Source organism: Dipodomys spectabilis, unplaced genomic scaffold (genome assembly GCF_019054845.1).
Source record: "Dipodomys spectabilis isolate Male_0828 unplaced genomic scaffold, ASM1905484v1 ptg000004l, whole genome shotgun sequence".
In the NCBI taxonomy this organism is placed as follows: Eukaryota; Metazoa; Chordata; class Mammalia; order Rodentia; family Heteromyidae; genus Dipodomys; species Dipodomys spectabilis.
Window position 1 is genome coordinate 8,355,302 of NW_024870681.1, and position 23,605 is coordinate 8,378,906.

At 43.9% G+C, this 23,605-nt stretch overlaps 1 protein-coding gene and 1 long non-coding RNA gene across 5 annotated transcripts in view; one reads left to right on the forward strand and one right to left on the reverse strand.

The window, feature by feature from the left end:
* The window catches only part of LOC122117127, a 20,743-nt gene extending 2,291 nt beyond the window's left edge, over positions 1 to 18,452 (forward strand). Inside the window, exons 2-3 of the long non-coding RNA XR_006149092.1 lie at positions 3,164 to 3,167; positions 18,442 to 18,452. This is a non-coding gene — a long non-coding RNA (uncharacterized LOC122117127). The remainder of the gene's footprint in view (positions 1 to 3,163; positions 3,168 to 18,441) is intronic.
* Positions 13,136 to 23,605, reverse strand: part of Usp32 (ubiquitin specific peptidase 32) — a 163,231-nt gene continuing 152,761 nt past the window's right edge. For all 4 annotated transcript variants that reach the window (XM_042690731.1, XM_042690718.1, XM_042690723.1 and 1 more), the window contains 4 exons: positions 22,447 to 22,732; positions 18,244 to 18,668; positions 16,881 to 16,973; positions 13,136 to 15,400 (listed from right to left, as the gene is read on the reverse strand). In XM_042690731.1, the coding sequence (XP_042546665.1) occupies positions 15,227 to 15,400; positions 16,881 to 16,973; positions 18,244 to 18,668; positions 22,447 to 22,732 (978 nt within the window). In that variant the 3' untranslated portion in view covers positions 13,136 to 15,226. The remainder of the gene's footprint in view (positions 15,401 to 16,880; positions 16,974 to 18,243; positions 18,669 to 22,446; positions 22,733 to 23,605) is intronic.

Consider the following 23,605-nt stretch of genomic DNA (forward strand, 5'->3'; position numbering starts at 1 on the left):
CCCCAAGACTTAGGAGGTGGAGGCAAAAAGGATTGCCAGTCTGAAGCCAGCCTGGACAGTCAGTGAGACACTATCTCAAAGCAAGCTAAAAGCAAGAGGATGAGGGGCATGATTCAAATGGTAGAGCATTCTGACACGAAGCCCTGAGTTCAAATCCCAGTACCAGGCAGGGACAGGGCCCCGGGGGGGATTGACTTAAAATCTCAACAAACACTACTGTTTCCTCTGTGCTAGAGAATCAGGATTCAGGGAGAAAAAGCCCAGTGTGGACCCTTCCTCTAAGACCCCCTTAACCATAAAGGCAGATTCACTGGACACAATAAATACCAGCTCTCTGAAATTGAAGCTGGGAGAGGGATGCAGACAAATGTGGGGTTGGACCACTGCTGACAAGTTACCTTTGGTGATTTGATTTACCTGAGCTTCAGTTTCTTCATCAATAAAATAGGAATGATGACAGCATTTACCTCATAGGATTAGGGTAAAGGGGCTGGGAAGGTGGCTCAGTGGTAGAGTGCTTGCCTTGTATGCCTGAAGTCCTGAGTTTGATTCCTCAGCACCACATAAGTAGAAAAAGCCAGAAGTGGTGCTATGGCTCAAGTGTAGAGTGCTAGCCTTGAGCTGAAGAGCTGAGGGACAACACCCAGGCCTAGAGTTCAGGCCCCACAACCAACCAAAAAAAAAAAAAAAAAGATTAGTGTAAAGATAAAACAAGAGGGCTGGGAAGGTGGCTCAGTGGTAGAGCGCTTGCCTTGCATGCCTGAGGCCCTGGGTTCGATTCCTCAGCACCACATAAGCAAAAAGAAAAAAAAAGCCGGAAGTGGTGCTGTGGCTCAAGTGGTAGAGCGCTAGCCTTGAGCTGAAGAGCTGAGGGGCAGCGCCCAAGCCCAGAGCTCAGTCTCCACGACCAGACCCCCGCCCCCCCAAAAAAAAAAAAAAAAAAGATAAAACAAGATGCTAGACTTTGGTGGCTCACATTTGTAATCCTACCTATTCAGAAGGCTGTGATCTGAGGATTGTGGTTGGAAGCCAACCCAGGCAGGAAAGTCTGTGAGACTCTTATCTCCGATCAACCACCAGAAAACAGGAAGTAGCACTGTGGCTCAAGTGGTAGAGTGCTACCCTTGAGCAAAAGAGCTCAGGGCAGCATCCAGGCCCTGAGTTCAAGCCCCAGGACTGACAGAATAAAAGAAAAACATAAAACAAGATGCTCAAGAGGACAAGAGGACATAGTCAGTACTTTGTAGTTATTATGATTCCTTTTTGGTGGGGGGGGGGGGCTTGCACTTGCTAGGCAGAACAATTCTGTATTACTGAGACATTTGCTCTGCTTATTTTTGAGATAGGATCTAGCTGGGTGCTGGTGGCTCACACCTGTAATCCTAATCCTAGCTACTCAGGAGGCTGAGATCTGAGAATCGTGGTTCAAAGTCATCCCAGGCAGGAAACTCCATAAGACTCTTACCTCCAATTAACCACCAGAAAACCAGAAGTAGTGCTGTGGCTCAAGTGGTAGAGTGCTCACCTTGAGCTGAAGAGCTCAGGGTCAGTGCCCAGGCCCAGAGTTCAAGCCCCACAACTGAAAAAGAGAGAGAGAGAGAAGGAGAGATAGAGAGACAGAGACAGAGACAGACAGACAGAGACACAGAGACAGAGAGACAGACAGAGACACAGAGACAGAGAGACAGACAGAGACACAGAGACAGAGACACAGACAGAGACACAGAGACAGAGACACAGAGACAGAGAGAGACAGACAGAGAGACAGAGACAGAGAGAGACAGAGGGAGAGAGACAGAGAGACAGAGAGAGACAGAGAGTGAGACAGAGAGAGATAAGGGTCTATCTTTTTGCCCAGATCAGCCTGGACTGCAATCCTCTTATTTACACATCCTGTTATAGGTGAACGGCAGATGTACACTACTACTATGCCAGCTTTTTTTTTCCTTTGAGCTAGGATGTCATGAACTTTTCCCCCTGGGCTGGCCTGGAACTATGGTCCTCCTTATCTCTAGCAGCAGTCTTCTCCCAGCTTAAGGCCTGTGCCTGGCTAGACAATATACAGGATACCCAGTTACTTTTACATTTCCGATGAATCACCAAAAATATTTTTTTATAGAACTTCAGATTGCATATAGTTGTTATCTGAAATTTAACTGGTTGCTATAATAATTTTTTTTTTTTTTTTGGGTCCAGTCATGGGGCCTGAACTCTGGGCCTGGGCGCTGTCCCTCAGCTCTTCAGCTCAAGGCTAGCACTCTACCACCACTTGAGCCACAGTGCCACTTCTGGCTTTTTTTTTTCTGCTTATGTGGTGCTGAGGAATTGAACCCAGGGCCTCATGCATGCAAGGCAAGCACTCTACCACTGAGCCACCTTCCCAGCCCGCTCTAATAATTTTTAGTTACTAAGTCTGGTGATTCTATCCTCAGTCTCTCTCAAAGAAACAGAGGCTGAGAGAGAAGAGTGGAATGGAAGGGGACCAATCAGCTGAGGCTGCCATCCCCTCTTCTTTCTCTAGTGCTTCCTTTTTTTATTTTGTCGGTCGTGAGACTTGAACTCTGGGTCTGGGCGCTGTCCCTCAGTTCTTCAGCTCGAGGCTAGTGCTCTACCACTTGAGCCACAGTGCCACTTCTGGTTTTTTCTGCTTATGTGGTGCTGAGGAATGGAGCCCAGGGCCTCATGCATGCAAGGCAAGCGCTCCACCACTGAGCCACCTTCCCAGCCCTAGTGCTTCCTTTTGCTCCTCCATCTGGCCACACCTTCCAAGAACTGACTGATAGCTGTCAGGCTTGGGACTTTCCCTGCTGAGTGATTCTGATACTGGGCTCCCCGAGGCAGGCAGTGAGGACTGCCCCAGAGAGGACACTGGGGCAGGCTCAGACATTTGTGGACTTCCATCATTTTCCAATGACTCGGGAAGCACCAATGCCGGGAAATCTTTCCTTCTCCCTCGGTGTCTACCTGACTTCACCCTGGCTGGGCTGGAGGTTCTGGCTCCCCAATATTCCAGCCACCTCTTGTGGCTGCCAGCTTGGGTCAGGTGAGGAGGGATCCTGTGCAGGAGTTTTATTTATAAGCCGAGGAGGCAGTCGTGCAGGACCTCAGGGGTCGGAGCATAGCCTGGAATGCAGGAAGAGTGGATCCAGGCATCAGAAGGAAGCTGAGTCTCTGCTCTGTCCCAATTCAGACGTGATCTTGCTATGCTTTCCTTTCGCTTTGTAATCTCAAACTGTATCACTATCTTTCACTATCTTATTTGCATGCTGGTCTCTTATGCCAGGCCCCTAGCAAGGTACTTTATTACCTGTTATTGCAAAATCCTAACAGCAACCTTTAGAACAAACTCTACCTGGAACTGTTGGGATTGTCCCATGTCGTGTTTACTGCTTATGGTGGGCACTAGAACCCCACCTCTCCTCTTTCTATGCTGGCATTGGGGCTTGAACTCAGGGCCAGGGCACTGTCCCTGCTCAAGGCTAGCACTCTACCACTTGGGTTACAACTCCACTTCTGGCCTTTTGGTGGTTAATTGGAGATAAGGGTCATATAAACTTGCCTGCCTAGTGTGGCTTCTAATTCTGATCCTCAGATCTCAGCCTCCTGAGTAGCTAGGATTACTTCCTCTTTAAGGAAGACTTGTCTTAGGTGCTATGAAAGGAGTCAGGGGCAGATGCCTTCAGGCTGTCAGCTTCTTTGCTCCCCTATGGGATGGCCTGTGTGAAAGGCTTAAGGAAGGGATTCAATTCCAACTTTGGATGACTCCAAAGGCCTATTGTAGCCTTAGGTGCTTCTGAGATGAGTATTTCTGATTTCCTCATTTTCAGATAAAGGAAATAAAATGCATAAGACATACAACAATCAAGTAGCAAAGACAAGATTTGAATTCTGAATTTCATACTCAGCCCAACTGCCTTAGAATCGTGAGGTTTTGCTACTTCTCAAAGGAAACTGAGGCTCATAGAAGTCCATCAGCTAATGAATAGCTAAAGCAGTACAGCCTGATGCTAGTGGCTCTCACCTGTAATCCTAGCTGCTCAGAAGGCTGAGATCTGAGGTTCTTAGTGCACAGCCAGTGGGGGCAGAAAAGTTTTAGACTCGGGCTGGGAAGGTGGCTCAGTAGTAGAGTGTTTGCCTTGCATGCATGAGACCCTGGGTTCGATTCTCAGCACCATATAAGCAAAAAGAAAAAAAGCCGGAAGTGGCGCTGTGGCTCAAGTGGTAGAGCGCTAGCCTTGAGCTGAAGAGCTGAGGGACAGTGCCCAGGCCCAGAGTTCAGGCCCCATGACTGGATCAAAAAAAAGAAAAGAAAAGAAAAGTTTTAGATTCATCTCCAATTAACCACTAAAAGCTAGAAGTGGAGCTATGGCTCAAGTGGTAGAGCACCAGTCTTGATCCAAAAAGGTGAGGGACAGTTCCTAGGCCCATAGTTCAAGCCCCAGGTCCAGTATAAAACCCTCCCCCCTCCAAAAAAAAGCAAGTTTATTTATTCATTTATTATTTTTATGTTAGAACTAGACCTTGAGCTTAAGACTTTACACTCTTTCTTGCCTTTCTCACTCAAAGCTGGAGCTCTATCATTTGAGCCATAGCTCCATTTCCTGTTTGTTTTTGCTGATTATTTGGAAATAAGAGTCTCTTGGATTTGTCTGCCTGGGCTGGTTTTGAACTGCTATCCTCAGATCTCAGCCTCCTGAGTAGCTAGGATTACAGGCGTGAGCCACCAGTGCCGGGCTGACAGGACACTCTTAGTCATCTGAGTATCAATATGACCACAGCAAGGCTGGCCACACACAGGGTCAGATAGCAAATGTTTGCAAGGATTAATAGACACAAGGAAAACGTTCACAAACAATGGAATGGAATTACCAGGTATCTTTCCAGGGTTGGGACTAAATATTTACCTTGCTCATTGGACAATACTGAGAGAAAAACTTGGTTTTTTAAGCTCTGTTTATATCAGCTTTCCTTCTGTGGCTCACACAATCGATTTGGTCTTGTTAGAGTTTGAACAGCTGCTGCCACCCGTGGGTTCTTCATTCTCAGCTTTTACTGCCCCCAGCTTGCTGTTCTTCCAAAGGGAATCTGCTTCGAATCCTTGAGTCTCAGGAAGTGTTGGCCCTCAATTTTGCGTATCAGCTGCCACTCTCGGCCTGAGGCTGCAGGTCAAACTGGGGTTTTACTCTAGCTGCAACTGAAGATTCCTTTGTAGCCATGGGTTATTGCTTGGATCATGGCAGTAGACTTACCTGAGTGGCCTACAGGAGACACCTCTCTTGAAAGAGTTGAGTTGCATTTGACAAGCTGGTTAGGGTCAAGCTTCAGACTTGCAGGGGAGGAGGACATGGAGTTTGTGTGGTACCTGTAGGACATTCTCTGGATTCACTGGGTCTTAAAGAGACCAGAAGTAGTGCATGGTGCTGTGGTTTGGATGTTGTCTGAGCATGCTCAGATTAAATTGAATTCCTTCCCAGAAGGATACAGTAAGAGAGTAGAAAGTTAACTGTGGTGTTTAGAAGTGGGACTTTGGAAGCCGGGTACTGGTGGCTCACACCTATAATCCAAGCCCAGAGTTCAAGCCCCACGACTGACCAAAAAAAAAAAAATAAATAAAAGTGGAAGTGGGACTTTGGGGAAATGATTAGGATTAGACAAGGAAAAGTGTCCTACCCATGATTTTATTTTTTGCCAGTCTTGGCCAGTTCTGAACTCAGGGCCTGGACACTGTCCCTGAGCTTCTTTTGATCAAGGCTAGCACTCTACTATTTGATCCACAGTGCCACTTCCAGCATTTTCTGTTTATGTGATACTGAGGAATCAAACCCAGGGCTTCATGCATCTAGGCAAGCACTCTACCACTAAGCCACATTCCCTGCCCTACCCATCATTTGTAACACACACACACACACACACACACACACACACACACACACACACACACACACACTCATTTTACCAGTCTCCACACCACCTTATGACTCTGCCAGCAAGAAAATCATCATTAAAAAAAAAAAAAAAAAAGCCGGGAGCTGGTGGCTCACACCTGTAATCCTAGCTACTTAGGAGGCTGAGATCTGAGGATCATAGTTTAAAGCCAGCCTAGACAGGAAAAGTCTGTGAGACTCTTATCTCCAATAAACCACCAGAAAACCGGGAAGTGGTACTGTGGCTCAAGTGGTAGAGTGCTAGTCTTGAGCTGAAGAGCTGAGGGACAGCACACAAGCCCAGAGTTCAAGACCCATGACTGACCAAAAATGAAGAAGAAGAAAGAGAAGAAGGAGAAGAAGAAGAAGAAAACCTATGGGTTCTAGTGGCTCATGCCTGTAATTCTAGATCCTCAGGAGGTTGAGATTTATATAGATCATGGTCCAAAGCCATCCTGGGCAGGAGAGTCCATGAGACTCTTATCTCCAATTAATCACCAGAGAACCAGAAGTGGAACTGTGGCTCAAGTGCTCAGGGACAAAGCCCAAGCCCAGAGTTCAAGCCCTATGGCCAGAAAAATAAAAATTCATTATCAACACATTTTTCAACCTTGTACCTTCAGAACCATGAGTCAAAATAAACCTCTTCTTTATAAAGTATTTCATAACAGTAATAGAAAAAGAATCCTAGACAAAAAAAATGGAAAATGATTTCAGCAAAACAGTAACGGGTGAGAAGAGAAATAAGTGTTTCAAGTGTGGGAACTCTCTAGTGAACTCTAGGCATCCAGGCTGGGGGTGCCCACTCTGGGAGAAAGGCAGTGGTGGTGGCTAGGGACAGGTATCCAGATCAGCAAATACCACACGGCAATGGAAAGAACAGAGACGCCCTCTGCCCTCAATATTCCAAGGGCGAGTGGAGCTCTGCAGGAGGGTGGGTCAGGGTAGGACCCAGTGAAGCAGAGTACCTCAGTGATGGCCTTGCACTGCGGCCAGGCCAACACAACCAGCATGGAAGCTGACCCATGGAGATGCCACTAACTTGGAGCAAGACTGAATCTGGCCTACATTCTCGATGAACACACATGATCCATTATCAACGCAACTGCACATGCAATGTGTTATCTGTAGACATGGCACGCAGGTTGCCAATTTCAGAGCAGGTATTCTCTGGGCAGGGAAGCAGGCGCTGGGCTACAACATTTGTTTTTTTCCCAAGTTGATGATGAAGTTTGGATTTTCCCACAAATGAACACTGGAGGAAGGATGAGCACACCCAAGCTAGGCTCATTAACTCTGGGGCCAGACAATGGCCTGTATCTTAGGGACATAAGCTAGTCAGGGTTGAATGGAGGCAGGAAGCTGGGGAGTTGGCCTGCTGTGTGAAGATCAACCATGCTGGCTGGATGGACATGTGGTATTTAGTTTAGAGCCCTGACTACCAGGGTGTAAGACTGGGGATAAATGATCAGGCTCAGTTGTTCTCTGTCCCTTCCCAGGCAAGGCCAGGAAGGAAAGGGCCCCGTGGAAGGAGGGGGCATTGTCTTCAGCGGGTTAATATCACCAGGTAGCCTAGTGTGGCAGGAGCTGGTGGATGCACACGGTTCTCTCAGCTACGGAGACTGGAGGCTGCTTCCTCAGAAAAGCTATGCAACCCGGGCTGGGAAGGTGGCTCAGTGGTAGAGTGCTTGCCTTGCATGTCTGAGGCCCTGGGTTCGATTCCTCAGCACCACATAAGCAAAAAGAAAAAGCCGGAAGTGGCGCTGTGGCTCAAGTGGTAGAGTGCTAGCCTTGAGCTGAAGAGCTGAGGGACAGCGCCCAGGCCCAGAGTTCAGGCCCCATGACCGGACCCAAAAAACAAACAAACAGAAAAGCTATGCAACCCTTCTCTTCCTCATGCTGCCTAACTTAGAAACTACCACCCCTCTGTAAATGTCTGATAATTTCTCAGGAAAGTCCAGTTTGGAACAAAATCTCTTTGCACAACCCAGAGTTTTCTCCTTTCCTGGGTCCACCGCCCCATCTACTACCCCACCTTCTCCCTTTACCCAGGTCCTAAGGTCCCTGCACCAGCAGTGGTGAAAAGAACAAACTGAGGGTGTCAGTCTCCATCAAGTTACTGTGCTGCTTTCTCTTTGTGCTTTCAAGTTTCTCAAATTCCAAGAATAAGAGGAGGAGCTGTTATAAGCATACCCACTTCCCCTCCTTGTGCAATAACACCACGCATTTGCAGTGTTGTCACTAGGAGGTACGCAGAATCATGGTGACTCTTTTTGTTGCTGTTGGTGGTGGTCATGGGGCTTGAACTCTGGTCTTGGGTGCTGTCCCTGAGCATTTCAGCTCAAGGTGAGTGCTCTACAACTTGAGCCACAGAGCCACTTCTGGTTGTTTGATCGTTAATTGGAGATAAGAGTCTCACTGATTTTCCTGCCTGGGCTGGCTTTGAACCGCAGTCCTTAGGCCTCAGCCTCCTGAGTAGCTAGGATTACAGGCTTGAACCACCAGTGCTCTTAAACTTTGTCAAAGATGAGCCATCGGGGCTTTGGGTGACAGCAGCTTCCAATTAAGGGGTGGTGGGGTGGTAAAGAAGCAATTGGGTTTGAAAACAATGTTTTTGTTTTTTTCCTTTCCCTAAGTCTAATCTTTTTTCTAGCTTAGATACATTCCAACCTGGCACTAGGTGGCTACACAGGAGTCTGAGATCTGAGGATCACAGTTCAAAGACAGCACAGGCAGGCTGTCCTGAAGAGTCCTTGAAAACTCTTATCTACAATTAATCACCAAAAAGCCAGAAGTGGAGCTGTGACTCAAGTGGTAGAGTACCAGGTGTGAAAAAGTCAAGCAACCTGGGCACTGGTGGCTCACACCTGTAATCCTAACTACTTAGGAGGCTGAGATCTGAGGATCACAGTTTGAAGCCAGCCGGGGGAGAAAAGTCCTCATAAGACTCTTATCTCCAATAAACCACTCAAAATCCAGCAGTGGTGCTGTGGCTCGAGTGGTAGAGTGCTAGCCTTGAGCACAAAGAGGCTCAGGGACAGTGTCCAGGCCCTGGGTTCAAGCCCTACAGGTGACAATAAAAAGAAAAAAAAGTCAAGCAAGAACATGAGGCATTGAGTTTATGCTTAATATTGACCTGTGTGTGTGTACACACGAGCCTGCTCCGTTGTATGACATCTTGGCTAAGCAATGTAATCTCATTGAGTCTTACGTTTCATTCGTTAAAAGGAATGATAATGCATCCCCTATATAGGTCAATGAATCACATAGAACATGGGCCTGGCAAACTCGATCATTAACTGTCCAAGGGCTCCCTCCAGCTTGTCTCCCAGTGCCATTCTCCATGCCTTCTTATGTGCCTTCAACAGAGCTCACACAGCCCTACACTGCCTCTGCAACGTGCTACCAGAGTCCTGTCTCTGTTCCTTTGTTGTCTTTTCTGGGCTGCTAGACTGTTCTCTAAAGTTTTTCACAACATAATTCAGACTATGCTTTATAGGAGAGCTCACTTGTCAACAACCTGACCTTGACAACACTGTCATGTCTTTAGTCAGTAGTTCATAAGGTCAGCATTCCATCCGATACCATTATGTCTAAGGAACTTTTGGTTAATGACTATCACCCCTTATATAGGTGCCTTGTACAGAAATGATTCATTCCCGGGAGCAGTGGTTTCTATAAATGACAATCCACAGACTAGTGCGGAAGAATCTCCCAAATTGCTTCCTACAATGCAGATCTTTGGACTGTGCAGGTTTGGATGGTCTTATAAATCTGGGTGTAGAGACCGATGGAATGTGATAAGCATGGGTGGGGCTCTGGAATCAGTGTATCCAACAGGATCCTGGTTGATTTCAATGATGATAATGAATTGCCAGGTTGGGAACTGCTCTACCCAGTAAACCTAACAGAAGCTCTGTGGGGTAGTAGAGGCTCATGCTGAATAGCAATGCCTCAGGATTGTGATCATGGTTCATACTTTACCTGTGTTGCTTCCGTAAGTGGAGAATACTTTTATTTCACTTATTTATTTATTTTATTTTTTTGGGTCCGGTCGTGGGCCGGAACTCTGGGCCTGGGCGCTGTCCCTCAGCTCTTCAGCTCAAGGCTAGCACTCTACCACTTGAGCCACAGCGCCACTTCGGCTTTTTTTCCTGCTTATGTGGTGCTGAGGAATCGAACCCAGGGCCTCATGCATGCAAGGCAAGCGCTCTACCACTGACCTACCTTCCCAGCCCCAGAGAATACTTTTATTTCAATACCCAATAGGTGCTAAGTTCTGTCTATATACATACATGATCTGTGTTTTTAAGAACCTTTGGGAAAAAAGTATTCTCAGTGGGCAGGAGAAATCTGAGGATCTAAGGAATTTAGTTTGTGGCTGCTTCAACAGCAGAGCTGGAATCTGATCAATCTCTCAACTGGCTACCACTCCATCACTTTTCTAATTACTAGAGGGCATGAGCTGGCAGTCTGTATCTGGCTTGCACATTTTATTAATTAGTTTATTTATTGAGATGGAGATTTGCTATATTGTTCAGGTTGGTCTTGAACTTTTTTTTTTGCCAGCCCTGGGGCTTTGTTGAATGAACTCAGGGCCTGGGCACTGCCCCTGAACTTCTTTTGCACAAGGCTAGCACTCTACCACTTGAGCCACAGCACCACTTCTGGCTTTTTCTGTTTATATGGTACTGAGGAATTGAACCCAGGGTTTCATGCATGCTAGGCAAGCACTCTACCACTAAGCCACATTCCCAGCTCTGGTCTTGAACTCTTAGGTTCCAGTGATCTTCCTATCTCAACTTTCCAAGTGCTGGCAGTTCAGGCATGGACTACTATATCCAATTTGCAAGTAAGTTTTGATTTGGATAGTATGTTTAAAACTGTTAACAGCCAGGTGCTGGTGGCTCATACTTTGCAATCCTAGTTACTCAGGAGGCTCAGATCTGAGGATCACGGTTCAAAGCTAGCCTGGTCAGAAAATCTGTGAGCCTCTCATCTCCAATTAATCACTAGAAAACTGGAGGCGGAGCTGTGGCTCAAAACAGTAGAGCACTAGCATTGAGTGAAAGAGCTCAGAGACCAGTGCTCAGGCCCTGAGTTCAAGCCCAACTGACAACAAACAAACAAAAACTACCCAAAAGGGCTGGGAAGGTGGATCAGTGGTAGAGTGCTTGCTTTGCATGCGTGAGGCCCTGGGTTTGATTCCTCAGCACCACATAAACAGAAAAAGCCAGAAGTGGCGCTGTAGCTCAAGTGGTAGAGCACTTGCCTTGAGCTGAAGAGCTCAGGGACAGCGCCCAGGCCCAGAGTTCAAGCCCCATGACTGACAAACAAACAAACAAAACCCACAAAAAATAACACCCAAAAAACAACTGCTATCAATTAGGCACTAGGGAAGGAAGTACAGCGAAGTTGTAGTGTGAGCACTTAATATGCAAGAGGTGCTGAGTTCAATCCCTAGTACTCCCTCCAAATGATTACCCACATTTCCAAATTGGCTATTTTGTATTAGTATTTTGATTTTCTTTGGGATAGAACTGAGGACCTCCCACTTTCTAGGCAAGGGCTCTACCACTTGAGGTATGCCCCCATTTGGATTTCTGACTTCTTTTTAGAAGGAACAAGAGAAGACTTGATTGACACCAAGCCTCACATTTTCCTACAACAATCAGTTGGTGCTTTAGATGCATGCCTGCCTAGAATACAGTCTCTACTGCTCTTCATTCTTACCCATGGCCACAGTGAATCTTACTCTTTATTCCCAACCCAGTTTTTATAGGTCAAGATTGCATGCCATGCCTGCAGCCTTCTCTGCTGTCTTGCTTCCTACTGGTCAGAAGTTTGCCAAACCTAAAGACAACATTTTGTTGTTGTTGCTGTGTTCCCTATGTCTCTGATCACAGAGTTGTATATGCATATCTGACTTCAATACTAAGTGATCTTCTAGTTTTCATAAAAGAATATGGGGATTCCCTGTTCCTCAAGTTATACATTTTTGTTTATCCTAGAAAAATTCTAAATTCAGCCTTTAAGTTAGCTGGGAAAAAATTACAGCAAATCATCCACTTGCTGTAATGCAAGGTGTTGACAAGAATGAAACCACAGCGAGCAATGCCACCAAGTGGTGGAGTGATTTGATGCAGAATTGCCACCAGTAGTCAGGAGAGAGAGGGGGAGGGGGGGAGGAGAGAGAGAAAGAGAGGGAGGGACAGAGGAGAGAGAGGGGGGGGGAACCTCACTCAAATTATAGGGCCATTCAGAAACTAGAAATAATAATGCATGCCTAGGACTAGGGGTGTGGTTCATGTGGTAGAGCACCTGTCTAACAAGTATAAGGCCCTGAGCTCAAATCTCAGTACTGAGGGGTGGGGGAAGCTTGCACTTTTCCATAAGCTAGTTCTTCTGAGGTTCTCTTTGAAAAAGCTAGGGACATAAGACAGCTACACCAGGAGCTATGCTTCTTCTTCTTCTTTTTAAACCACCTTTTGGATCCATTTTCTGTTTGTTTCTTTCCTTAAGCATGCAGCCATTTTCAAAAAGTGTGAGCAGGGAGCTATTGAATTCTTTTAATATCAGCATAGCAAGGAGGTTAAAACATATTAAAAGCTCCCCAAATTTCTCTTTGAAAAACAAGACTGAACCTCTTGAGAGTAGAATTTCACATGCATTGAGCACTTAGGAGGAAATAAAACTACTTTAGAGTGAAGAACTGACAACTCCAAATCTTTGTTCTCAGCCGCCTTGCCAGTGACCCCTGGGAGACCTGTCAGAAGGAAAACCAGGAACATCCCTAGTTTTTCAGTGTATTCTAGAAACCTAGGCCATTTTGAAGACACAAATGAGAATTTTTCTTCTTTTTCCTTTTCTCTCCTCGTCAGCATAGAAACCGTTGTGGGCACTTGCCAATCAGTTCCCAGTTCACTGTCAGCTCTCTTCTCCCTCCCCACTTCAATGCCTTCTGAATAATTTTCTAAAAGGAATAGTTTTCTGAAAGGAACATGAGTAGCTTGAGGGATGATGGCGGAGGCAAGATCATCAGTTCAAGGCCAACCTGGGCTTGAAAAATTAAAATGACCTGGTCACTTCCAAGTATCCTGTTCTACTGTCCACACATTTCTATCCCCTCAGAGGTGAAGTATTACCATTCTGAAAGTCATAGTCACTATTCACACAAGAGAATTAAAACAGGATCACAGAGAGAAAGGCTGAGAAGTCGATTTTTTTGTTTACTTGTATGAGGAAAACAACACATGGGCATCCACAGTATTTAATTTGTTTGGGTAATAGTTACAGATAAACAGATACACTCCATATATAATTACCAATACGTTTTATACAGTTCATATTTCAGTACAACACTATTTTATTTACACTCTATTTATGTACATTAACGTCTTTCTAAAGTCAGTGCATTGTCAACAAGTTTTATACAGAAATTTACAAGGTGAATGTAAGTTAATAGTTAATTTAATAAATTTTCTGCTAGTTCATGAATTTAAAAAATTAATTACAACCAATATAACAAACACAGATCAAACAACATTAGTAGATTGTGCTACCTGTTTAAATAAAACATCTGTAAGGAAATTATTTAAAATCTACTTTTTTCATGGGACTTGTCTAGGTAGAAATGGACAGATTGGATACACTGAAAATCTTGAGACTACAATGTATGCATTTTGACTTCATTACATTAAATCATTTGGCCATTCCTTCCTACTTGCAATTATATTCTTCTGAAAAAAGTTCCAACTTAGGAAGCCACTTAAGGCAACCTTTCTAAATGCTCTGGGAAGAACTAGTAGTTACTGGCCTCAGATATCACAACACGAATGCTTAATTACACTGGCATTTACTACCCATGAGGAAGGAAGGTTAAAAGGAGCTGACTGTGAGAATTAACTTCTAGGGTCCAAATAAAAATTTTTAAAAAGAACAAAAAATAAGGAGAAACATTTCCTTTGAATAGATATTAAAACACAACACAGGAAAAAAATGCTGCTTGAAAATAAATAACATTCATTTTTGTTCCAGTCTTGAATAATCAGAAGAAAAATGATATAAGCAAAGATACAACTTTTGATGACTAGTGCAAAAAAAAAAAAAAAAACAACAAATCAAGAACAAACAAAACAAAAACCCTAAATAAAAAAATGAATGGATGTGCAAACCAAACAGTTTACTTTCTAAACTCACCAATTTCATTAAAACTACACTAACTACCAAGGTTTGGGATGTGTTTTGTTTTTAAATTTTTATAAGATGGGGAAAATACCCCCAATCAAGTTAGTTTATAGCCCTTAGAGCCATCAAAATGTAAGTCTGTTTGCATGTATTTTCTTTTTTAAAGTGCAAAACAAGAAACAGGGAGAAAAACCACCACTAATGTGAAACACCATCTAACTCTGACGCCACATACTCTCCTAGAACCTCTGTGCAACACGTGCATGGAAGATGGTGCAAACATTGGCAACCACCCTGCCACACTCACAGTGTGTGGGGGAGAAAGTTTTGAGGACACTTGGAGTATCCTACAAGAAGGGATGCCTTTATCAGCGCAGCCATTTTAGTTGGCTTTCACAGATGCTTTCTTTCTTTCTCCTGGATCTTCCAACTAAGACCCCGGCCCAAAGGACATAGCTTTTTAAAAGATTATCCCTCTCAGATTGACCACTATATGTCTCTGCCACCAATGACTGGTTGTGTCTCAAACACAAACACAGTAACAGAAAGCAAGAAAGACTTAGGAAGAGCGGGGAAATGGGTTTAAAAGATGAAAACTCTGTGTTCATGGCATGAGATTCATTTGCATACCTTTCAAGATCTTGCTTTCTTATATTGTCAATATAACTTCAGGGAAAAGGAGGTAGCATATCATGTCGTCCTAGACAACACTACAATTTAAAAAAAAACTTTTTTTTTTACTTTGACTCTAAGGAAATCCTTAGTATTTTGTTATGATTATTGGTAAACTCTATCCTCACTACAAGTCTGTTCATATCTGGACAAGCACAATTTAATTCTTATTTGGTCCCAGGTGGTTGGTGCCAAACCCTTTTGTTTACAGGCTAATGGTAGAATCTGCCTAAAGGTTCTCAACCAGAGAGACTTCAAAACAAAATGGTTATTATTCTTAAGCTTCACTGCTATTTTAATTAGGATTTTTCTTTTGTGCTTCAGGGTCACAGAATAAAATAACTACATTTAGTCTGCCTTTCAGTGATGCTTTTGCCAAATGTCAGCTACAAGGAGTCATCTCTCCCACATCACCAGCCCATCTAGCAGCACAGCAGTAGCCTTCACTGTAACACACAGTACTTTTTGTAATCAGACTCAAAGTCTTCGTCCATGCTGCTCGTGTCTGCCATCTTTTTGCCATCAATCTTTGGCAGAAATTGTGCATAGTCTATCCCCCGCTGCTCATAGAAAAGAATGTAGGCAGAGTCAGTGTCAATTTCATCAGGGTGAAGTTCCTAAAGGGCAAGAAAAGCCTTTAATATACAAGTTATCATGATATTGGCTCTTTGTTTTTGTTTTTTTTTTTTTTATGCCAGTCCTGGGGCCTGAACTCTGGGCCTGGGTGCTGTCCCTCAATTCTTCAGCTCAAGGCTAGCGCTCTGCCACTTGAGCCACAGCGCCACTTCTGGCTTTTTCTGCTTGTGTGGTGCTGAAGAATTGAACTCAGGACCTCATGCATGCAAGGCAAGCAATCTCACTGAGCCACATTCCCAACACCATGGCATCGGCTCTTAATCCTAGCTAGGGCAAGGAAGACCAGCCCTCTCTAATGAGTGAACCTAATTGCTTCCATTCAACTTAATTTGTCTGCAGCTTCACACCTGCCCTGAAAATGAACTCCATTCTTCTTAATTTTTTTTTTTTTTTTTTGGGTCTGGTTGTGGGGCCTGAACTCTGGGCCTGGGTGCTGTCCCTCAGCTCTTTAGCTCAAGGCTAGTGCTCTACCACTTGAGCCACAGCACCACTTCTGGCTTTTTTCTTTTTGCTTATGTGGTACTGAGGAATCGAACCCAGGGCTTCAGGCATGCAAGGCAAGCGTTCTACCACTGAGCTACCTTCCCAGCCCCTAATTTTTTTTTTTAATGCTGGTACTGCAGATTGAATTCAGGGCCTCACTTTCTTGCTTGGCTTTCTTGCTTAAGGCTGGTGGCTTTACCACTTGAGCCACACCCCCAACTTCTGGCTTTTTGCTATTTAATTGGGGATAAGAGTTTCTGTCTGCATGGCTTTAAGCCAGGATCCTCAGATCCCAGCCTTCTGAGTAAATAAGATTGTAGCCATGAGCCACTGGTGCCAAGCTGAGCCCCATTATCTTTAATAATTATTTTAGGGGAAAATATGTTCTAAAATCCTATAGAAGTTTAATGTTTCAAAAGATTGGGTAGAGCCCAGCCCTCAGTAGAGTACTTGCCTAACATGCATGAATCCTTAGGCTTGATACTCAGCACCACAAAAAACAAAGCCAAAACACTCTCCCCACCCTAAAATTCTTGTCTCAAAACCCTGAACATTCGAATCTTTTTCCTCATTTCTTTCTTTCTTTTTTTTTTTTTTTTGCCAGTCCTGGGGCTTGAACTCAGGGCCTGGGCACTGCTCTTGAGCTTCTTTTGCTCAAGGCTAGTGCTCTACCACTTGAGCCATAGCACCACTTCTGGCTTTTTCTGTGTATGTGGTTCTGAGGAATCGAACCTAGGGCTGTATGCATGCAAAGCAAGCTCTACCCCTAAGCCACATTCCCAGCCCCTTTTTCCTCATTTTTCATGTTCTCATTCCTCTCCCAGCATTTCACTTTTGTTCCCTTATTAACCATCTATACACCAACCCTAACAGAAACATCTATGTCCTATCCAAGAGAAAGCTTATTACTTTAACGATGTTTCCCAGCTTTGTTGACATTTGGTTTCTATATTTCATACAAAGACTGTGAACATTTACCTTACAGCTGCTGTCATTGTAACAGTACCACTTGCAGTTTGGGTTTTTGGCGTAAGTCACGTAATGGCCCCCACCCAGGATTCCTGAATGGCACTAAAAAGATAAGAGAGTGGCAGATGTTAGTAGTTACTACCATGTCAGGGAATAACATGATGATCTGAACAAGAGAACAGCGATTACTTAGGTGGGTACAAAAGAAAAAATGATTTGGAACCATCTATTTTTTCCCCCAAGAACAAAAGAAAAACCCAAACGTTGTAAGTCTAAATGTTGTGTTGATAAACATCCATTTTCTAGTCAATTTTTTTTAAAAAACAGGGTCTTGCTATATAGCTCAGGATGTCAACTTGAGGTTTTATCTCATCTTCCCAAATGTTGGGATTATAGACATTATAGACATAAGCTACTATGCCTGATTCTCTCTCTCTATATTTATGTTGATCATGTGGCCTGAACTCTGGGCCTGGGCTCTGTCCCTCAGCTCTTCAGCTAGCATTCTACCACTTGAGCCACGGTGCCACTTCTAGCTTTTTCTGCTTATATGGTGCTGAGGAATTGAACCCAGGGCCTTGTGCATTCAAGGAAGGACTCTACCACCGAGTTACCTTCCCAGCCCCATATTAGATGGGGCTTTTTAAAAAGCAAAAATTCCTTAGAAGCACACAATAATGATTTGAACTTCTGACTCCACTTTTTTTCCATGATCTTTAAGTGTTTTTTTAAAAATTGTTTTAGAGGTGATATATAGCAAGGTTAACTTTACGTATATCAAGTGATATATACATTTCATTCCTTTTGCTTAGTATCAGCAGTTCCTTCCTTCTCTTTCATTTTTTTTTTTTTTAATGCCTGTCCTAGGGCTCAACTGAACTTAGGGCCCTTGGTGCTGTCCCAGAGTGTTTTCTCTCCTTAAGACTAGTGTTCAACCAAGTCCAGAGTTCAAGCCCCACGACCGACCAAAAAAAAAAAAAAAAAAAAAGACTAGTGTTCAAATGCTACCATTTGAGCCAAGCTCCACTTCCAGCTTTTTGGTGGGTAACTGGAGATAAGGGTCTCATGAACTTTCCTGCCAGGGCTAGCTTTGAACCATGGCCCTCAGATCTCAACTTCCTGAGTAGTTAAGATCACAGGTGTGAGCCACCAGCACCTGGCTTGACGCCACTTATAAATTATGTGACCATCTCAATATCATACTTCAAGATCCTTGGGTTCTACCCAGAAGGCCAAGATTTCTTTATTAACTTTTGTCTATCATCAATCTTTATGCTTAGCAAATAAACAAGTCTTAAAAAAACTCTTATTGATGACATGAACAAACTACTAAAAAGTACAGACTATGAAAACCACACAACAAATCACTTACTGAAATTGCATATAGATTATAAATAGGTTTCATATGACTATCTTCTCTTTGGTCATCAGTGCTGTCCTCTTCACTGTGGTTTCCAAGTTGACCATTGCTGTAGCCATTGCCACATGCCTCATGCTCATAAAGAAATCCATTGGCCAAAGTGACTTCATGGTCCTGAGGGGTGACCAGCTCCAGCTGGCTGCCTCCCAGCATATGCTCTCTGCTCAAGGTATCAGCCAGCTCACAGATCTGCCCAGCCCCATTCTCTCGGCTGGCATCCAAGTTCTCCTTACTACTTGACAACTTGTTTTTGCTACCTATCTGAGGCAGCCGGAGCCTCCCTTTGCTCCTCCCCAAAGTCCGTGGGCTACTGTTTGGGCTGCTGTTTTTGCTGGAGGGACAGCTAGTTCCACCTTTCCTTGATGAAGAAGGAGAACCTGTGAAGTGAGAGGGATATTTCTAAGTCCAAATACCACAAGTCAGATACCAAAGGCTATATTTGAAACTAGTGTCACAAATGCACACATAAAGTCAAAGCCAGGGGAGTCCTGACTGGCTACTCTAGTTCCTACAACAGAACTAAAAAGTAAGTTAGGCTAGAAATATCCTGAAAATGTAAAAGTTCTTGTAGGGATTTAGAAAATAACAAAGATAAATTAAACAATCTTCAATTCTAAATAAACAATATGATTATTAGACTAGGGAGTTTTATACATAGATATTCTTCTTCATAAAGGTAGATAAAAAAATATGACCAGGGGTGGAAGGGGGGTGGGAGATGGGAAGGGGAAACAAAGGAGGAGTCAACAATGCTTGATAAGAAATGTACTCATCTTGCCCATGTAATTGTAACCCCTCTATACGGTATTTTCACAATAAAATTTTAAAAAAAGAAAAATATGATCAGATGGGCATTGTTGGGCCATGCTTGTAACTTAGCTGACATATGAGGATCATGATTGGAAGCCAGTCTGGGGAAGCAAAGTCCATGAGATCTTATGTCCAATAAAGACCTAAAAAAGCTGTGACTCAAGTCACAGAACACAGAGCCCGGGCCCGAGTTCAAGTCTTAGGACTGGCACAAAAAAATTAAGAAAGAAAATATCTATATGACCACTATTTATTGAGTATTGTTTCCTATACCCAAAACAAATCTAACATGGAAAGAGTTCTACTCCATCCCTCTTTTTTTTGTAGTCAAGGCTGGTGCTCTACCAGTTGAGCCACAGCTTCACTTCTGGCTTTTTGGGGGTAGATGATTGGAGATAAGTGTCTCATAGACTTTCTTGCCTGTACTGGCTTTGAACTGTGATCTTCAGATCTCAGCCTCCTGAGTAAGATTACAGGAGTGACCCATTGGCACTGGCTTCCAGTGCACTTTTTGAGAATGAAGATTAAAAAGTCAAAGGGCTGGGGATACAGCTCAGTGTTAAAGAGTATTTGCCTAGCATAAACAAAGCTGTGGTTTCGATCTTATCTGTGGATTCTGCATCAATGGATTCAATCACAGATCAAAATTACTTGAAAAATGATTGCATTTCTTTTGCGTTGATATGTTTTCTTGTCATTTTTTCTTTCTTTTTTTTTGGGTCTGGTCATAGGGCCTGAACTCTGGGCCTGGGCACTGTCCCTCAGCTCTTTACCTCAAGGCTAGTGCTCTACCTCTTGAGCCACAGCGCTACTTCCGGCTTTTTTCGTTTTGCTTATGTGGTGCTGAGGAATTGAACCCAGGGCCTCATGCATGCAAGGCAAGCGCTCTACCACTGAGCCACCTTCCCAGCCTCTTTTCATTTTTTCTTAACAACAGTTTAACAACTACTTGCCTAGCATTTACATTGTACTTGGTATTATACAAAACCTAGAGATGATTAAAAATTTAAAGAGGTTACAAGTACAGGTTACATGTAAATTTTACATTGTTTTATGTAAGGAACAAGATCACTGTAGATTTTAGTTTCTATGAGAAGTCCTGGAGCCAAATGTCTCATGGAACCAAGAAATAAATAACAACTACATGTAGTTCTTAAGACTTCATCGTGTCTTTTGGACTTTTTATTTTGTGCTAGGCCTGGGGTTTGAACTCAGGGCCTGGCACTGTCCCTGAGTTTTTGTGTTCAAGGCTAGTATTCTACTGCTTGAGCAATAGCTCCATTTCCAAATTTGTTTTTTTTCTTTTTTGTAGTTAACCGGAGAAGTATATTACTCCTGATACTTCAAATCCTCAAACTTGATACAGACTTTCCTGCCTGGCCTGATTTTGAAATATGATTTTCAGATCTCAGTAGCTAGGATTATAGGCATGCTACCAGCACTTTTTTTTTTTTGGGTCCAGTCGTGGGGCCTGAACTCTGGGCCTGGGCACTGTCCCTCAGCTCTTCAGCTCAAGGCTAGCGCTCTACCACTTGAGCCATAGTGCCACTTCCAGCTTTTTTCTTTTTGCTTATGTGGTGCTGGGGAATTGAACCCAAGGCCTCAGGCATGCAAGGCAAGCGCTCTACCACTCAGCCACCTTCCCAGCCCCTGCACTTATTTTTTTATTGATTTTTTTTTGTGCTGCTTCTAAGGCTTAAACTCAGGACCTTGGTGCTATCCTGAGCTGCTTCCTCCTCCTTTTTTTTTTTTTTTGGGTGGTCATAGGGCTTGATCTTAGGACTTGGTTGTTTTCCCTGAGGTTTTCTGTTTTAAGGCTAGTACTCTACCACTTTGAGCCACAGAACCACTCTTTGGTTTTCTGGTAGTTAATTAGTGGTGTCTCTCGGACTTTCCTGACAGCTGGCTTTGAACCGAGATCCTCAGATTTCAGCCTCTTGAGTAGCTAGGATTATAGGCATGATAGCCACCAGCACCCAGCTTCTTCTTTGCTCAAGGCTGGTGCTCTACCACTTGAGCCATAGCCCCACTTGTCTTTTTTTGTTTTGGTAGTTTATTGGAGATAAGAGTCTTATGGATTTTCCTGCTTGGGATGGCTTTAAACCACTGTCTTCAGATCTCTGCCTCCGAAGTACCTAGGATTATAGGTGTGAATACCCGTATTTTTACAGAAATAATTTTTTTTTTGCCAGTTGTGGGGCTTGAACTCTGGACCTGGGCACTGTCCCTCAGCTCTTCAGCTCAAGATGAGTGCTCTACCACTTGAGCCACAGTGCCACTTGTGGCTTTTTCTGTTTATATGGTGCTGAGGAATCGAACCCAGGGACTCATGCATGCAAGGCAAGCACTCTACCACTGAGCCACCTTCCCAGCCCCAGAAATAATTTTGATATTGAAGACTTCTTGAAAGAGTCTCAGGGACCTATAGGGATTTCAACAGTATACTTTGAAGACCTGTGCTATAAAGAAAGGAGATGACAACTGCCATTCATGTTACTAAATATTAGACATTATGTAAAGTATACCTTTTTTTGTTGTTGTTGTTCGGTCATGGGTCTTGAACTCTGGGTCGGGGTGCTGTCCCTCAGCTCTTCAGCTCAAGGCCAGCACTCTACCATTGAACCACAGCACCACTTCCAGTTTTCTGGTGGTTAATTGGAGGTAAGACTCTCATGGAGGGGCTGGGAAGGTGGCTCAGTGGTAGAGCGCTTGCCTTGCATGCCTGAGGCCCTGGGTTCGATTCCTCAGCACCACATAAGCAGAAAGAAAAAAGCCGGAAGTGGCACTGTGGCTTAAGTGGTAGAGCACTAGCCTTGAGCTGAAGAGCTGAGGGACAGCGCCCAGGCCCATAGTTCAGGCCCCACGACCAGACCCCCCCCCCCCCCCAAAAAAAAAAAAAAGACTCTCATGGACTTTCCTGCCCAGGCTGGCTTTGAGCCATGATCCTCAGATCTCAGCCTCTTGAGCTGAGGATTACAGGCATGAACCACTGGGCCCAGCTAAGTGTATCATTCCTGATACTTCAAATCCTCAAACTTGATATTGTCTCTACTTTTTGATGAGACACTAGATTTAGGAAAGTTATATCTCTTACAATAAGTTACACAGCTCCAATATGGGTAGGTCTTATTCTAGAAAGGTTCCTTTCACCTCACCAAGCCCTAGAAGACAGAGGGAAATATCAGCCTATCAGGGATTAAGAAACCTTGCCTCTCCTCCCCCCCCCCCCCAGCCAGGTATGGTGGCATATGCTTCGAGTTTATTGCCATCGGGGGCTATATAGTAAAACTTGTCTCAAAGAAAAAAAGCAGCAGCAGCAGCAGAACTCTTCCATCAAGTCCTCACCTTTTGGGCTACTAGTGATGTTTGCACTGAGTGAAGAAGGACTTGTGCTCAGGAGCACATCTTCTTCACCTGCTGAGCTCTGGGCATCCACTTTCTTTACTTCTTCTGGAACCCTTGATTCAGAGAAGTCATCCCCCTGGGGTGTGAGAGCTTTGTGCTGGCAGATAGCTGGGTCTCTTGGTACCAAAAAAGCACTAGGATCAAAACTTTCACGAGGAAATTTAACAATTTTCTGTGATTTTATCCACCGGCCATTTACAAACTGAAATCTTTTCAGGTGAATAATCTGGAGAAGAAAAGGCAGGAAACATCTGCATTAAAGGATTCTGAGGATATAAAAATTCCATTATGAAAAACAATGTATAATATTTAATTTTCTTTTTCTTTTCTCTTTCCTTTCTTTCTTTCTTTCTTTTTTTTGTGCTGGTCCTAGAGCTTGAATTCAAGGCCTGGGAGCTTTCTCTGAAAAAAACATTTTTTTTTTCCCCCCTCAGAGCTAGTGTTCTACCATTTGAGCCACATGGCTTTTTGGTACTTAATTGTCTTAAAGACTTTCCTGCCCAGGCTGGCTTTGAACTATGATCCTCAGATCTCAGCCCCCTGAGTAGCTAGGATTATAGGCATGAGCCACTGGGCTTCCCTGAGCTTCTTTTTGAACAAGGCTAGCACTATACCACTATGAGCCATAGTGCCACTTCTGGCTTTTTCTGTTTATATGGTACTGAGAAATTGAATCCAGGTTTTCATGTATGTTACGCAAGCACTCTACCACTAAGCCACATTCTCAGTCCTCATTAGCCTTTAAATACCTCAAAACTATGTTCCTTATAACTGCCTTTACTCCATGATGTTTATGGGGTGGTTATAGGAGTATATAAAATTGTTAAAATCCATCCAGCTGGACATTTATTTATTTATTTTTGTTGGTTGTGGGGTTAGAATGCAGGGCCTGGGCACTGTCCTTGAGCCTTTTTCGCTCAAGGTTTCATGAACTTTCCTGCTTGGGCTGGCTTTGAACTGTGATCTTCAGATCTCAGTAAGCCACTGGTGCCTGGCAAACTGGACATTTAAAATCTATGCATTAACTGCATGCTAATTATACCTTAATTTAAAATCTCCAGATTTACTGTGTTCCCAGCTTTACTGTGTACCTGTCCTT